Source organism: Bombus huntii, chromosome 7 (assembly GCF_024542735.1).
Source record: "Bombus huntii isolate Logan2020A chromosome 7, iyBomHunt1.1, whole genome shotgun sequence".
NCBI classification, from domain to species: domain Eukaryota; kingdom Metazoa; phylum Arthropoda; class Insecta; order Hymenoptera; family Apidae; genus Bombus; species Bombus huntii.
Genome location: NC_066244.1, coordinates 12,096,506 through 12,113,903, shown reverse-complemented (window position 1 = coordinate 12,113,903; position 17,398 = coordinate 12,096,506). Strand labels below are relative to the sequence as shown.

Genomic DNA, 17,398 nt, shown 5'->3' with positions numbered 1-17,398 from the left:
TTATCTGAAACACAATGATTAACTGGAAAATTATTAAGTTACTTGTATTAGAATTATTAGAACTAAAAGTGTTCATTCGATCAATAGATTCGATTTCTTCTACGTATGATAATTGATAATTGTCGATAATTGTTACAAGTGACGATTAAGATCGCCGCTAAATGTTTCACTATCATAAAACGATAGCTGCAGGAACTTCCTTTTCTTCTCCAGTTACATCTTTCAGGATAAAGTTCTCGTTTCTTCGATCATTGAAACAGACGGAGTCGGATTTATTTGTTGATGAACGACACTTCCTGTTGACATAGGTGTCAAGTTCTACGGTAGCGCGATCGGCCGGTGAATATCGATTCATCTTCACTTTGCCTCCTTTCCAATCTGACTTCATTCAAAGTCCTTTAGAATCCGCGCATGCACAACAATATGGCGGCAAAGTAAAGCGGTCAATGATCAGCGATCGATGGAGTGAAACGTGTGATACTCTGACCTTTTCTGCTTTTTATAGCTGAAAGACTAGAATACAAAATTAGAATTTTTTTTCCACTGTTTTTCCACTCAGAATGCAATCTACAGGCAGCTCTTCGTTACTGCCACGTCTCTTACAAGTTGAAGCGATTCTCGTACATAATTGTTTACTTCGCAAATGAACAAAGAATTCTCTTCTTTCGTCTATTTCAGACATTAACATACTTAAGTCCGTAACTCTCTCGGAGCTGTATCTCTTTTTCAGATTACGAGCTATATTTATTTTCTCTTTTTTCCTAACAATTTTCTATACAAAATATATAATACGTTGAAATTCAAAATTAGTTCTATCGAAGACGAACACGTTTCTCTGCAAGTTAATCAATTATTTATATTAAAATAACTTTGCGTAGGTGCAACACCGTGTATGAAACAGATTGTTACTCGTGTCCTATTATAATACACTGCATAAATTGCAGCAAGAAATCTGCAATAAGGATTTGCTGGAATTCTAATAATTCCAAATTTTATGGAAGGAAGGAAATGGTGACGGTGGTAGGGTGAGCGCAAGGATCAGAAATTCCGGTCTGATTCTGGCGTTTCGAATGGGAAGGCAACCGTTTGAAATATAAAGTGCTTACACGCGGGCTTTGCCTGCATAATGGCTCGTTTGTGCGAGAAATGGCTGCAATTTCGAGGGGAATTGCGGGACCACTGGTAATCTGGAAATAAAATCTTGCGAATTCTGAATTGGTTGCAAAGGCAAACAGAGAAAGAGGCTGAGAAATGAAAAAAAAAAAAAAAGAACGTACAACGAGGGAACACGGTAGAGATTTGGATAAAGCCTTCCGTTCGTCGAAGGATTAAACGACGAGTCGTGTATCGTTGAAGAACGAAACGACCAGTACACGACACGTTGCCGGTGGTCGCGAAAAAGCTCGGTGAACACACGCGCGTAATTCGCGGCACGACTCGTCAAGAGAATTTCATTTCGCGACCATCCTATAAATTCTCCCCTTTTATCCGGTCGCCGCGTTCGCTCCTTTGAAGAATTATTTCGACCCCGCATCGACCCAACCCCTTCCTCTTCTCTTCCGACCTCTGAAATCCGGAAGTCTGGATGGCATTAAGAGGGAGAGCTTTCGCAGCGTATTCCACGAAGTTTCGATTGTGCCGAGTTTGGGGAATTTTGTGTATGAAAATGCAGATGTAAATAAAGGAGAAAGATTAGAAATAAACAAGGAGGTGAATAGGGGGATGAAATGTTGGTTGAAAATTTTCCCGAATCATTGTTTAATAGTTAACGATGATTTTGAGAATACGCGGTGTCTTCTGAAACATTGGACAACACTGTCTCGTCGCCATTGACCTATTTATCGAGTAGTCCTTTTAAGTAGATTCCGTATTTCTCAATTGACAGTCGATTAAAATAAATCAATTTTACTTAATCGTAATTTAATTTTAATGTTCGCGGAGTATCAAGAAATTGCAATCGCGGTGGAACCTCGATTATTCGAACCCACGTTATCCGGACGTTGCATTATTCTAACACGGTTCGCATGTAAGAAGTTCGAACTTGAACAGAAATTTGTCTTAACGATCAACGTCTACTACTACTACTGACGATAAGACCACATATCTTGACAAGCAATTAAATTTAATGGTTTGTTATTATACGATGGCATATGCTTGGTCGGGCGTTAAACGCGTGACACTGAAAATAAGATAAATAAACGTAATGAGCTACGTTAAGCACAGCACGCAGGTAGAAGCGCAAGATAATATCACAATAAATATCGAAAAAGCTCTCTTTTTCTGCACTGAATACGATACTAGGATTCGATGATCGTGACGACGCCGATATGATAGAATGGTTCCGACTTGATGAAACTTTTTCAATTGGCCATGATGCTAATGTTATTTGAGCTTCGAATAATAAATTGGAACACGAATATAATGGCAATGATGGTATTTCTCAACGTTTCGAAGCATTCGACGCTTTAGAAATAGGGTTAAGATGATACGAAGCAGTGGAAGGAACGTAACTATTCCGAATTAAATTTGCCAAAAAAAAAGTTGTGTAATTTAGCAGATGTGAAGATTAGGAACTCATCGATCTTCGTTTCATTATTTGTACTGCTATTATTAATATCTATGTTCTCTATTTTTTTTTTTTTTTTTTTAATATACAAGAAGATGAACATCAACAAAGTAACTGTTTTCTTATCCGAAAATTTCTTCATCCAAACATCCCTGTTTTCCAATTAGTTCGGATAATCGGCGCTCTACTGTATTTATCAAACGTTTAGCAATGCGAAAAACTCATTTTACCCGATTAAGAGCTTAAGTTATTAAAATTAATAAATGCCAGTAAATATCTCATTATTATCAAGGAGTAAACTTTGTGATCGACCGCTCACCATGAACCTTCATATGCACATCCCTTTTTAAGTCGACGCTAAATTCAAACGAACGTGGACAGATAAAGGATTTTCTTTCTATTAAAACGCGGTATCTGGGTAGCTGCAGTCTCGCGTTAATTGTTCGGTCGAATACGAAGCCGACTGATAACGCGAAACGACGTGCCCATTATGCAGCGTTATGCAATAAACGGCCCGGCCGAGGTAACGTTTCCGCGGAAAACGCGTTCAGTTCGGCCACGTACTGCCATTATTTGAATTCAATTATCTCCGTTTTCCCTCTTGGTGCGCGGCCGAAACTTCGTGCAGCTTCGATCGGACTATGTATCTACGAGACACGCAGAGAAAGAACTGGAGGGACGAATAGAGAGAAAGATAAATAAGAATAGATACAAAATATTGGCTGATAAAATGGGGGAAAGTAAAACCAACAGAATATAGGGAGAAAATACGTACGGCTCTACGAGGTATAGAAGAAAATGTAAAGTTGAAAATGTAGCGCAAACTATCTGTACAAAATTTTGATTAGATCCGAAAAATTCGTCGGATGTGCTTAACACTAGAACTACCACACCGGTCAAATGGACTGTTTTTACAATTCTATTTTAAAATACTTACTTCGTGTTATATTTTTCTCCGCAACGATACGCTGACTTTCGCAACGATAACTAAAAGAATAATATAATGAATTTTATTTTGTTTTTTATGTATTCAAACTGAAAATAATTTTGTATCGAGGCTACTTATATCAATGGCAGTCAAAATGACTGGTACTTGTCAAAGTGTAAAAGGGTCCTGCAATCTGTTTATCGAACCCCAATTAACCAGTTTCCTCGTTTTTTACAACTTGTCATATGTTTTTAAAATTTTTACTGCGTATCACTCGATATGATGATATCGGTTATCAGGAAAATTCCGGATCGATTGCTACATCGCTAAGTGCTAACGCTAGTAATACCACACCGGTCAAAACGACTGGTTCTACAATTTTTTACAAATGTGTCAACCCTCGTTTAGGGGTCATGGTCCCAGATGGATTAATAATACCAAAAAATGTACTACATAACATGGAATTCCTTCTGTAAGAAAGTAATAAATCAATAAATATAAAAATATTCTATTATTACGTATTTTTTAAAGACCAGACATTTTGACTGGTTTTGATAGAAATAGTTCGTGTTAACTATCGGTAGTTCTAGTGTTAAACGACTGTCTATAAGTTTTCGAACGATTGTTAAATCCCTTATAAAATATCTATCGATGCGTATTTATAGTTTCGTTTTTGACACATAATTTCAACTTTCTTCATCGATGTTCCTTCTTTGAAAAAAAAAATTGGATCAATTTAAGCAACCTTTTGTTAATCTCTCGTAAGAGGCCTATCGAAGCAAATTTATAAAAATTTGCCAGTTACCAACCACCCTGTAGATATATTTATAGATATTCGATAAAGTTTCTTCTGTGCTATTAATAATTGGGAAACCCATTGCACGATTAAAACAAGAATCGTTCGTCCCCATTCTAACTCTGCTGCAAGTAAGTAAATCTATCCATGAGTCATCAAGCGCATACATAGATACTTATGTCATAATGGGCTACAAACTTTATTTAACTTATAGAATCCAGTTCTTACTGAGCATGTCTGCGTCTATAGCATAAATTCCACGCGAACACTAGTCAACTCTTACGAATCGCCACCGACATCGATTAATAATGTAATCTGTAAAATCGACCACGAGCCCTTCAACACAGTGAAGACGGAGACACGAACGAGGAATCCGCGTTAACACGTCGTTAGGCGAATTAATCACGATCGAGATAAGGAAGATCTTTCTTCCATCTCCCTCTGCACGTTAAAACCTTATACTAAAAAGAAGAGGTGTATCTTGCGCTGTTTTGCATACGTCGCAACGTTTAATTTTGCACGAGATGCTAATTAATACGTGTCTCGTGGAGAGTCGCGTAAACGTTGCCTTGCAACGTGCTGCAATTAACATGCTACATAATTTAAGCAGCTTCTAGCGTCGTTCGCCACAGGATTTCCTCCTCATTTTTCCTTACCAATTCTTTTTTATTCTTATTATCACCTTACCGGATACGGAAGAGTATCCGTCACCGTGGTTTCGAATAGGATAAAGAGAACGATCCTGCACGCTTACCTGAAACAAAAACGAATATATTGCCAACAGGTTACAGGGAAAACGCGATAGGAATCGAAATCGCTCGGTGAAACGTGGATTTGATTGGAAAGATTAAGCGGCGGGCATGCTGCAATTAGTCGAAGGTGTTCGCGCGTTCTGTACCCGATTTTCCGGAGAAACGAGAGACTTCCTCTTTGGCGATGTTCCAGATAGGCAAAGAGAAGAGAAGAGCCTCGACTGCGTGTATTCGCTCCTGTAGGAACGATTTTAATCGCGGAAAATAGCTTTATGTTCGATCGATTTGTGTTTCTATGTTTGGAAGAAAAATTTGTATCTGCAATTATCTGCAGATCTGGATAGATGCGTAATATCGATAAAAATTGATTTATAACTACGTAGTTATTTCGATTCTTAACAGACACATGTACAGTGTATGTTGTACCAAAGAAGGTAAAATGAAAAGTATAAAAGACAAGGAAAAAGACAAACTCCACGTATTTTACGAAAATTCATTCAAATCTTCAAAAATATATCTGCTATTAAAAATCCATATAATTTCTTGAACTCTCTGTTGCGCTTCTCTAGTGTTAACTTATGTCCAATTTCTTTACTATATTATTATTCAATGGTAGTCCGTATGAAACGTGATGACAAGATAAAATCATATTACAGGGAACCGCTTCACGCGAATTAACACCATGTTAACTTCGTGTAACTGTCTTTTGAAACTGCACTTTATTCCACAACCGTGGTCGAGTCAGCTGACAGCTGTCTCCGGACTGACACGTCTCGTGCATCCTGTTGAAGTCCTTAGAGGTCGAAAGCAAGGAAATGTACAGGTCATCGGAAACGAAGGGATCTTTATCCTCACGCACCGAAAACGTTATGCCTATTTTATCGAAGATTCCAACGATTTGAAAAAAAGAGATTATTTTCACGTACAATACGATATCAGTGAAAACTTATATATAGTCTTGCATTTAGTCATCCGAGCTGCTCGTAATTAAAGTATACAAATTTGTAGGTACCAAAGGCGTGAAAATATCTTACACAATGGAAGAAAAACAACAAAGTCTCTCGAGAAAATTACAAATTGGTCACTTCGACGCTGTTAGGTACCAAGCGTCGAGGGGTGAGATAGATGTTCCTTGGATCGATCGCTCGATGGCACAGTTCCACGGTTCTCGTCACGATCGCCTTTCGTAGTAAATTTAACGAAACAAGCGGTGCTGACCTAAAACACGAGCCGTCGACCCTGGCCGTGTTTCCAAGGCGTTCACGGCGTGTATACGGGGATCGGTAATGGATACGCTTTCCACGCGGCTAACAGGGTTACCTGCTGCCTTTCGTGGCGGTCTCGATCGATCGAATACCGTCTACATCAATGGAAAGAGAGAGGAGAGGAGAGGAGAGGAGAGTCTATTGGATACGTCGTCGTCATCGACGACGACCCGCGGACTAATGGCTTCGAGTTCAATGGCTGGAGAACGCGTCACCTCGTTATCGAGAAACACGTTTCATAATTAAGCGTAATAGCGTCTGCGAGATTGGCGCGGATCCACCGCGTGGAAACTGACACGACAAACTCCGCGACGATAATTAAAATCATGGAGAAAGTTTATTTATCGACGAGCGCTAGCATATCCCGCGCGGAGGATCCTTCATTGCAAGACACGAACGAAAAACATGAACGATCGTTTCTGATCTTTCGTGGAAGAGCAATTCCCAAACTCGACACGTCGTCACAGCCGATTTCACGCTAGAATCGTCTTTGCATTTGCTTTGCGGATTGTATACGTGTCTTTGCAACACCACTGCGTATCTAAAGAGTATTAACAACGTTATTTGCGTAGCACAATTACATTGAAATAACGTGGAACCTCGATAAAGATTGTTTCTGTGGAACCGTTTAATGATCGTTCTTGATGAATTGTCTTATCGACGTAGTTTACATAGAATTTTAACATTTTCCTGGTCTTTTTACGAATCGTTAGGTTTAGTACTTTATAATGCTGACGCTTGAAGATCGACGTAGATCTAGTTTAAAGAAAGTTTGAATCGAGTAAATTTCGATGAAAGAGAAAAACAAATCTTAGACAGCCATTGTTCGTGTGCAAGTATACTGAACTATAAAATATACCGCACGAAAGTAAAAAAGAGACGAAACAGGATTTGTGGTGGATATTTTACACTGATCCCTTTGGTAGCGAACGCGTTAAGAGTAGAAATCGAACAATATATTTGTAATCGTAGAAAGTACGAAATAATAACGGCAATGACAGGAACCAACGAGCAACGAATGCAATTTCATAAGACAACGAAATAGAAGCATTTCCATTCTCTTTATAATAATCCATCACGCGAACTTGGCGCAAAGCTGAGAAAATTCAGACGTTAATAACACAAGCAAAGTACTCCATCTTCAATTACAAACGCAGGGAATCTCTGCAATTGTCGGTGTTGGAAAAACCGCGGCACCAGGATGATAACAAACGCGAATGTTCAGTTGAAAGGTAGCTTTCTCAGACGCTTCGAAATTAGCTCGAGGTAGTTCTTAGCCAACTATGTTCCAATTAGAGCTGGTTGATAAATTACAATGAAAAAGTGGCACGATGCTATTGTTGTTTATTGTTGTTTTGCCTCGGAGCATCAATATCGTAAGACACACACAGATTATATTAATAATCAAACTCCGAGCAAAACAATGTCGCTGTTACTTTCAACCGTCAAACGCAGTCGAGTTCAAACTTTCCGACTGTGCCCCGACCGATATAAATAAACGAGCGAATTGACGAGCGAGAGTTTAGCAATCGAAGAGTAAGCATATCAACGCATCAAAGTGTATACGAAGTTTCTCGACACACGTGCGTGTTTATTCCGATTAATTATATACCAGGACTTGTGCTTCGTACCAAAGCGTTACAAATAAAGTGCTCACAACACTTAGACTATAATATTGATATTTGAACTACCTCATCCTCTACAAGATAATAGAGGTGCTTGAGAGGGTATAACACTGCGCTTAACAGAATTACACAATTTATATTTCCAACACTTAAAGTTACACCGTTGCTTGTGATATATATCGTCGACAATGAGTTAGCGTAGAGATGCGACACACTGGCACACTATTCGTTGGTGATAGAGCAAGGCTCTTAGAGTTTTGTTATAGTTGACTAACCCGTTAGTGACATGTGGTCCTTCCAGAGTTGTAGAAGATGTAAAGTTGACATTTCTAAAGGTGTAGAAGAAGCAAGTTACAGTGACGACGCTGGGAGACTCTGAGAAAAGCTAGCGACGGAGTTGTCTAGCGCACGGAACTATCGGATTTGTTCATGACATTTTTGGTCAGGAAAGTGAGGGCAGTGTCCGTTTCTTCTGATTGGTTAAACGAAGGTTGGTGGACTAGGAAGGGTCTTAGCCACCCTCGGTAGAAAGTTGCTAGTCGGAAGCATTGTACGTGAGAAAAACTAACATTCCCGTGTCAAGCCGTAGTAGACAATACTCTTTAGAAAGCGATTTAGAAAAAAGACATTTGTTCGGTCTGAAGGACCTTAGCTAGCAAATTACTGGGATTTATGATGGATCCTTAAGACTATTAAGGGTACGCAGTAAGGATGAGCGGACATTTGGTTCCTGTCTGGCCCACGGTTGTTGACCTGTTCTAGGTAGAGGGTCGTCCGACGTAACAGAAATATTGGTAATAACTTTTAACATCATTTATATTTATCTCGAAATGTTAAAGGTTAATAGAAATAATTGTAATTCGAAAATGGAATATTGAATTAATTAGAGTAATTAATTGAAGCAGTAGTCAACCTTGCTTTATCAAAAAGGAAGCAATGGATAAGAAAGAAAAATAACGAGCTGGAATTGCTAAGAAAAGAATAGAGAATTAATGATTATAAAAGAAAATTCGTCAAACTTGGGAAAATTATTTAACAGTAATAAATAAATTAAAACCAGAATTTAACGTCCTCTCCTCACACTTCCGATAATTAACACGATTCAGACTTGATGTGAATTTGAAACAGTTATACGTTATATCTTTTATAACAAACTATTTTTTTGTACAAAAATCAACTTTAATTAAAAAAATTCGCGTACTCATATTCACCGATTCGTAGCTCGCTATTCAAATGTTTAAACATTATACGCATTGTATAACGATACCACGTGTGTTGCTCTGCGTAACTTCTGAAAAATTTGCATACAATATGTGAACAGCTTCGCGTAAATTAATAAATTCCCTTCGTGACATTGCGAAATGACTTTGTGAAAACTTTGGCATGGTTCTTTTTTTTTTATTACTATTATTTAATTTGTACTTTACAATTTGTCCAGCTGGACATTCGGTAAATTTGGAATACAATTTTCAAAAAGTAAAACTAGAGCCGTTTTCTTTTCGAATCCGCCATACATGTCACCGTGTTAAAATGCACCGACCTTTATTATAACAATCTCTCGATAACTGTGAGACAAATCGATTCTAAATTTTACACAAGCAATTTCTCGTGCTCCAAATTAGTTTTGCTCGAAATTCCACAGTAGCATTGAATTTTGAGGTTTACCTAAGAGAACTACCTTAAATGGACGACTAGTTTCCGCCGAAACTTTACCGCGGCCGCGCACTAATTTTTGCCTTTCAGCCGAACACGAGAAGCTTATGGCAGTCTGCTTTTCGCGTTGTTTGCGCTTCCACGTTCGAAAAGCCGACGACCGGTCAAAGAATCGCGGGGAAAGACGCGCGCTCGTCTACCTTTTTTCCTCTTTCAATCGTTCGCCATTAGGTTCGACGGTGAATCGCACGAAATCAACCGTGAAACGCTCGACTTTTAGCAAATTAAAGATGGACGCGGTGCTTTTATTCGATTAAGAGCACGAATCGGTGATTTGAAGTCGTTTTAGGAACGAAGGAGATTGGATGGGTGACGCTTGGGTGACGAGGTACCATCTTTGGATGTTACACGACAGTTGCAATGTTTTCGAGTGGCTGAATAGCGTCTTTGAACACTTTGACTATCGTATCTGTTGCTTTCATTTGATTAGAAACGTGAATCGCCAATTCGTAATCGCTTTGAGAAGCAGGATTCGATGCTTAACGACGACGTTGTTTGAGGCTACTTCGATTTGCTTTTAGGATTTTTAAATAGGTGAATCGTGTCTTTGCACGTTTCAACTACTGTGTGTTCTTCCTTTTTTTTTTTTTTTTTTTTTTTTTAGCTTTTCTTATATAGGAATGAACGCGTTACGATTTTTAAAATTTTGAAAAATATGACAAAATTCCTTCCGCTTGGAATCTTTTTTGTGGAGACAATTACGAATGGAAAAATAAAATTTATTGATGAAACGCTTCTAACAAACAAAGATTTTGCAATCGTAAGAAGTCTATTTTCTCAATGTTCTTCAGAAGCTTAATCTCTTCGAGAACCAATTTATAGGCTAAAAAAAAGATAATAATTTTGTAGTTTTTTTAAAAAATAATATATATGTCGGAGAAACGTCAGGAATAGGGTTGGGAGCGTTTGGTAAATCTTCAGGGGAACTGGCCATCGTTGTGGTATCACAAGGGTACGGTCTGCTAACGCGAGAGTGAACACTAACGACGCGACAATCAACAGCGGTGACTGGGCACTTGCGATGCCAGTGACGTTGGTCTTAGGCTCGATAACGAATCCACGGTCAACGGGGTGATAGATATACTTGCTCTAACTCAAACGTGTACTACTCATTGATCGTAAGGCGCTACTCCCTTCGACGATCTGAGGACACGAGATCATCGGGTTCCTCGAGGATAGCCTTCTTTCAGAAGGTGAGGGAATTTGGTGTTGCTGCTAATTGGTCAATCTCCATATCGGTGGTTAGAAAAAGATGCTAGCCGCCCTCGAGAGAAAGTTGCTAGTGGGAGATGCCGTTCGTTGAAAAATAGCTCTCTCCTACCTTCCCGTAGCTGGGACAAAGACTGTTTGTTTAAAGGATTTTAGTCAACTAAATTCTAAGATTTATGACGGGCCCTCAGGCTAATCGACATCTGGCAATTTGTGCGTGACGAGCTAGATTACAATGTTGCGGGATTATCCAAAATTCCAAAGGCTCCGGTGTTCTTTCATCTCCGTCATATTTATAGAAAAATACAAATATCCACATAAAAGTGTACATACAACCGTATATACAAAACTATACATACAAAAATTATTATAGATAGGAAAAAAGAATCTGGCAAGAGTAGCAATTTTTGGGGATCGAGGTATCCCAACTCCAGCCAGTATGGTGCCATATCTCTTGCGGATTCTCCCGGCTCGCGATCCAGCAGCAACCTTAGCCGCCCTCGATAGAAAGTTGCTAGTGCAAAGTATCATACGTAAGAAAAACTAACTTTCCCGTGTCTTCCCGTAGTAAACAATAAGCTTTAGAAACAATTCAGTAAAGAGATGTTTGTTCGGTCTGGAGGACCTTAGCTAGAAAATTCCTGAGATTTATGATAAGTCCTGTGGCGGATCGGTATCAATAGGACGCCGACAGGTCGAGGCATCAACGCGGCGCAACACCTCCCTGGTACCAACCGCCAACACCAGAGGGCTACGACGACAACGAGTCTGTCTATCTCGCTAGCGGTCGAATATACGGGCGAATGATACAAATACCGCATGTAGCGAGACTCCCTCTACGTCTAAGGCAGGGACTACCGGGCATAGCCTTACTGACGAGTCCACCGGTAGTCCCGGGACGAAACGCAAACTCTCTTTTCATCTGACAGCGACAACCTCCGCCAAAGTCCTTAAGACTTTTATTGAGGCTACTAAAGATGTGCGGACATCTGGTTGCCATCTTGTCCGCAGTATGTGGCCTGGTCTAGGTAGAGTATCGCTAGACGTAACACAATATGATACTCGAATTTAAAAAAAGAGAGATTATTGTACCACTTTCCTGAATAATAGTTTCAGCCGTATGAAACAAATCTCGCACGTCCACGAACTCCTATTTATCTGCCAAGGATATGCTGAATAATTCGTTGCCCCAGGTTATAGTTCAGGATGAGTCAAGTAATTTGCAAGCTGTTTTCTAGGAAACTGTTCTTACAGCACAGTCCGAATCAGCGCCGAGGTTGACTTTTGATTTATGCATTGTGAATTATTCGAACGACACAACAAGTGCTACATAGAACGAGTGACATCGTCTATTACAGAAACGTGCACAAAATAACAATAAGATTTTCGCGAGATATTCTCATAAAACGAAAACTGCATGTACGCAACTTTGAAAAGCTCACCGGTGTAAGCGTTCGCTTCGAACTTTCGTCGGTTGTGTCGAGAAAATCCTGATACAGCGAACCGTCGATCGTTTTAACGAACCTCGACATCCAAAACAAGGCACAGCCGCTCATTCTGAACGCTAATTATCGACTAGCTGCTAACGAACCTTCCAAAATTCGACCAAAAACACGTTGCAGTTTTTTGAACGTTCCAACCGGCGAGTAACAAGTTTGGAATAAGCGTTAATGGAAATTGAAAATATACCACAGCCAGAAATTCATAAATATTTAACTAGCAGATACGAGCAGAGACTGAAGGAAAAAAGATGGTTCTTTTGTCAGAGAGAAACGGCGAAAGGATTTTTTGCAGGTGCATCGTCCTGGAGACAGAAATAATTGAATTTTCAGAAACTGAAAACATAACGCGACAAATGATTCGCAAATATCCGACAAGCGGATACAAGCGGAGAATTAAGTACGACGTAATATAAAAATAACTGAACATTTGATGCGAACCGAGAGTAAACAGAACTCCATTAAAGGCCCAGTTGTGAGAGGAAAACGACCAAAACATAGTTACAAGGTGCATTGTCCTGGAAAGAGGAATAGCTGAACCTTTGCGAGTCGAAAGGGTAAAATCAATATTGCACGTTTTGCTTCAGGTTGTTCCAAGGGACTCGAAGGAATTTAGGTCGTACACCAAGTCGAAAAGGCCACTGCTGAAGCGAGCAATGAGTTTGAGAAGGACGAGAGAGTCGCTGCATTCCTACGTCGATATCTTCCATTGAAAATCTCACTATTAGGAGCAGTCAGATGTTCAGCCAGTTGGAACGGAATCGGAACTGGTGTTCGAGAAAAATTGTATCATTTCGACTATCTGCAGGTTAGCTTCAAAGAGAATCTCTTCCCTTTCTTACTCTGTGTTGCGTTTAAAATCAGCGAATTTTTAATCAACTTACTCGTGTACTTTATTTCTGTTGAATTTATTTTGGAAATCTATATAATTAGATATTCTTATCTTATTTGTATAATCGTTATTTGTTATTGGTATAATAATTATCAATTTTAAAATTGACTAAATGCAATACGTTTCATGATTCACATTAATTTCGGATTGTTAAAGGGTTCGTAAGTTCAAACGTACATGAACATAATGAATAACTATTAGGTTGTCCGAAAAGTGTCTTTCTTTTAGAGACATCTAATCATAATCTGTCAGACGTTGTGATCTTTATCTTGATAAAACAAAATGGATCATACGTAATTCGATAAAGTAATATAAAACGATGCATATTGTGCATCCATTATTTTCTCATAAAACGAAAGAAACTTTTCGGACGACCTAATATGCCGCCGGTATAAACCTTATAGATATAAATTGCATCATTAATCTCTCGAAATCCGACCAGTATTTTGCATTTTCTTCCAACTGATTTATATTCGATAAACTAGTTTTACCACTTCTCGTGTGTCCATAATTTTGGATAAATTTTCATGTTTTCGCGACAATCATTAACACGTCTGTTACCATATTTCTAGTAAATTAATTTATGACGCAGAAAAGGGTATGTTAGAACTAAAAAGAAGCAAAAATAAAATAGAATATTCTATGTAATTCGACCATGAAGAAAGTAAACCTACTAAATCTGCTTATGTCTCTTAGGTGTTAAAAATATAAGATACAAGAGAATAGAAATTTTTCTATTGCAGCAGCGTTAGAACATTTCTCAGCTGCTGTAACTGGAACAACAAAACTGAAATCCCTGAAATAAATTAAAATAATGTTCTCTCTTACGTTTCCTAAAATTTCAACATCTCCATCATGTCTGAACTTTTATTACTCCTACTTGGCGATTTCATTCTCAAGGATCCCTGTGACTTTTGAAGTTTTCCGTGTTAGTGAGTGGTACAACGCAAGGAAAGAAAAACGAGCTGGCAAGCCGAATGAAAGGATCCAGCGAGATTACATGAAGCGGTCAGCACCCGAAGGCGGCGGCGTTAAACGAATCGCAAGGTCGTTCGTCTATTCGCAAAAATACTGGTTTCAGCTGCAGGTCTTATATAGCCCATTGTCCAGAAGGGGCCTTTGTCGAGCAGCGGCAGAACAAGTCAAACTGGAACAACGTAACCGCTACGCGAACAACATTCCCTCGCTTCGTACCGTGCATCTTGAACGCGCTCGCCGCAACAAGCCCAGTTCTCCCATTGTCCCCATACTCCCCGCGATTAATTCCAATTTTAACCTACTGACGTGTAACAACTGTTATGCGCCGAATAACAGGGCGAGAGACGCGTCTTGTTTGTCTCTTAACCCCTTTCTTCTCTATACGCGACAAGTGCCAACTATATTTCGAATCAGGTTTTATCGTAACGCTGACGATAAGTTTAACTTTGACTCGCGAAATCGGGTTAAGGTGTGTCACGTGCGATCTTCCAACCATTTGCACTTTGCGCTTTCTAGGTAAACTACATTTTTTACTACCTTTATATTGCCGTTTTTATTACTGCTACTTCTCGTTTAGAAATCTTTTCTGCAATCGTGCCGCCATCTCGTTGTTATCTTTTGTTGGTGCAATTTTTTGCTTGCGAAGCCTTGTATTATTTTTGTCTACTTACTTTTCCTTCTAATTCTTCTTTTATTACCACAAATCCCTTTTTAGGGTCCTTGTTTATCTACTCGATTCCTATTAACATACATATTGTCGAAGTAATGGTATAATAATAATTACCAATATAATTAAAGTCCTCCTAAGACCTGGATAAAATAACATCTCCCTTAATCGTAAAAATTCCTCCAACTATCGATTTCGTATAACGATGATAACAGATACAGACATAATGATAAAATCGAAAGATAAGGGACCAAAACTCGAGACAGTTTCGTTTATTGCTTAAAAATGTCCATTCTTCGAAACGTGCTACGCTTATGGATAACTGGTCTTTTCTCTGTCGAGACCATCATCCTTTCCATCTGTTATTTAGATACAGAAAGGAGGATCCCATGGTGCACGTTTATCCCGTAGCAAGCAGGGAGATAATGATCTTCCACGAGCTGATACGACCGCAGGGTCTGCCTGACTATTCTCGCGTGGTCAAAATATGGATAGCTTGACTCTCCATGCCATACTTATACTGTATACCTACACGTACACGGATTATGAAGCACTTCCTGCTCTGTTTTAACCACTTAATGCACACGCCCGTGACGTTATACGGGCACGCTTGACCGGCAGATTTCAGCAAGCCGCACGGTGCAGCGTGCAGTGTACAAAAATCGTGTACAATCGGATTTTTCGATTTTGATTTTATCAAATAACAAATATGTACATAAAATAAATCGCAAAGATGCCAAATAGTCTGAGAGATCGATAGACGATTAGTAAAAATCATTTGTACGTCAAAATCGAATCGCTTGAAAATTAGCCCGCTCGGTCGTTGTACGTTCGTGCTCGTCAATTCTTGTCAGAAGATTAAAAAGGAAACACCCAACAGATCTCACAAAGGACATAACCTAACAAACAAACACTCACCACACTAAAGAGATAAATCAATCAAATTCGAAGATGATATCCCACTGGGGGTAGCCATTCATATGTATGTTATATTATTATACCACTAAGCTATAATATTTTACCAAATGTCCTACTGGACAAATTGTAAAATGTAAATAAATAAATAAAAAAAAAATTCTTATCAGACGTTTGTTAAGCCTAAAAACATGGAGAATTTGAGCAAAGGTACGTACAATTTCAAAGAGCGATTTCAGAAGAACGGTTCCTGTAATTTTGATTGTTCCGTGTCAAGAAGCTATTGCGTTACGTTGTTATATTAACATTTTTCTGCTACAAACTGCTACGCTGCACGTTCTTTATCTCTTTAATGAAATTCATTCGTATTCGCGACTCGGTTGAAGGGTGCATTTCTTTTTTTTTTTATTATTATTTAATTTGTACCTTATAATTTGTCCAGCTGGACATTCGGTAAATTTTTCTAGCTGAGTGTATTTCTGACCTCATTTATTCCAAGAAAATTTTGAAAGTTACGCAAAAGCTCTGTTCTTCGCTAAATGTCGGCGCAATATCTGACGAAACGAAAGGGAGGATGAACGATCTCCGCACGACATTCGCGAAAATACGAAACGATCGTTTCCAGTATCGGCACTATTTATCTTAAACGTCGCCGCCTGTGATTAGACAAAAAAATAAGTATTCAAGATGTTTAAACCGAGCCAGAGAGTAGGGAAAATACTAGCACGTTATATGCAATTTTTTGATCTTTGTCCTGACCTTCAAACGCCATCAGCCGTGCCAATCACAGACATAATCTGTGCGTTAGTCGATCGATCGTTTAATTATTTTATTATTATAAGTATAATTTATTACGCTAACGATAAGACATATACGTTGTTTTTGTAACGCTATAACTACCTCATAGTGTAATCAACGATCAAGCAAATTTATTTTAACACCCGCGATTAATTTTTTCAATCTTTCAACAACGTTAAAAATTGGCGAAATAAAAACTTGATCGTCTTCTAACGATAAATCGAAAAATCAACCGAGTCTCCTTTCTCTGAAGATTTTCCGCCAAGGAATCGATTCATAAATAAGGGTCAAGGAACAAAGGAGGAGCCGTGGCGTTTGTTTTGTCTACGGCCATAATCGAGCGTTTCGCACCTGGGGGATTAATGCGGCCTTGGCGTTTTCCAGCCAGCTGAGGCGATCGAATCGAATTTCCAACGGAGCACGATCAGCTGTCTCATCTATCAGTTCTTACAGTTTAATTCTGTTGATTCTCACCGACGTGATCACGATCTCTCTACTACCTGCATCAAACATTCTTTCTTTTTTTATTATTTAATTTGTACTTTACAATTTGTCCAGCCGGACATTCGATCAATTTTTCTAGCGCATCAAATATTGCTGTTATTTTTAATACGATGGTTCGATCGTATGCTTTTTCGACTAATAATATATCGACTAGAATTGCCTTTAGTATTGGCAAGTTAAAGAACTTACGAATACGACCTAAGAAATGTTAAGAATTTCTGAGCACGCGCAACTAAAGGACTAAGATCTAAGCAGAGATTCGTTCGCTACGAATAGCGTAACGTGTACATA

General features: G+C 38.9%; 2 protein-coding genes across 3 annotated transcripts in view; one reads left to right on the top strand and one right to left on the bottom strand.

Annotated features, from left to right (window-relative positions):
- Positions 1-17,398, top strand: part of LOC126867353 (40S ribosomal protein S14a) — a 92,601-nt gene that overhangs the window by 23,466 nt on the left and 51,737 nt on the right. The gene's annotated exons all lie outside the window — the stretch shown is intronic.
- Positions 1-17,398, bottom strand: part of LOC126867279 (zinc finger SWIM domain-containing protein 8 homolog) — a 111,327-nt gene that overhangs the window by 50,372 nt on the left and 43,557 nt on the right. For both annotated transcript variants that reach the window (XM_050621558.1, XM_050621559.1), the window contains exon 2: positions 3,504-3,553. In XM_050621558.1, the coding sequence (XP_050477515.1) occupies positions 3,504-3,553 (50 nt within the window). The remainder of the gene's footprint in view (positions 1-3,503; positions 3,554-17,398) is intronic.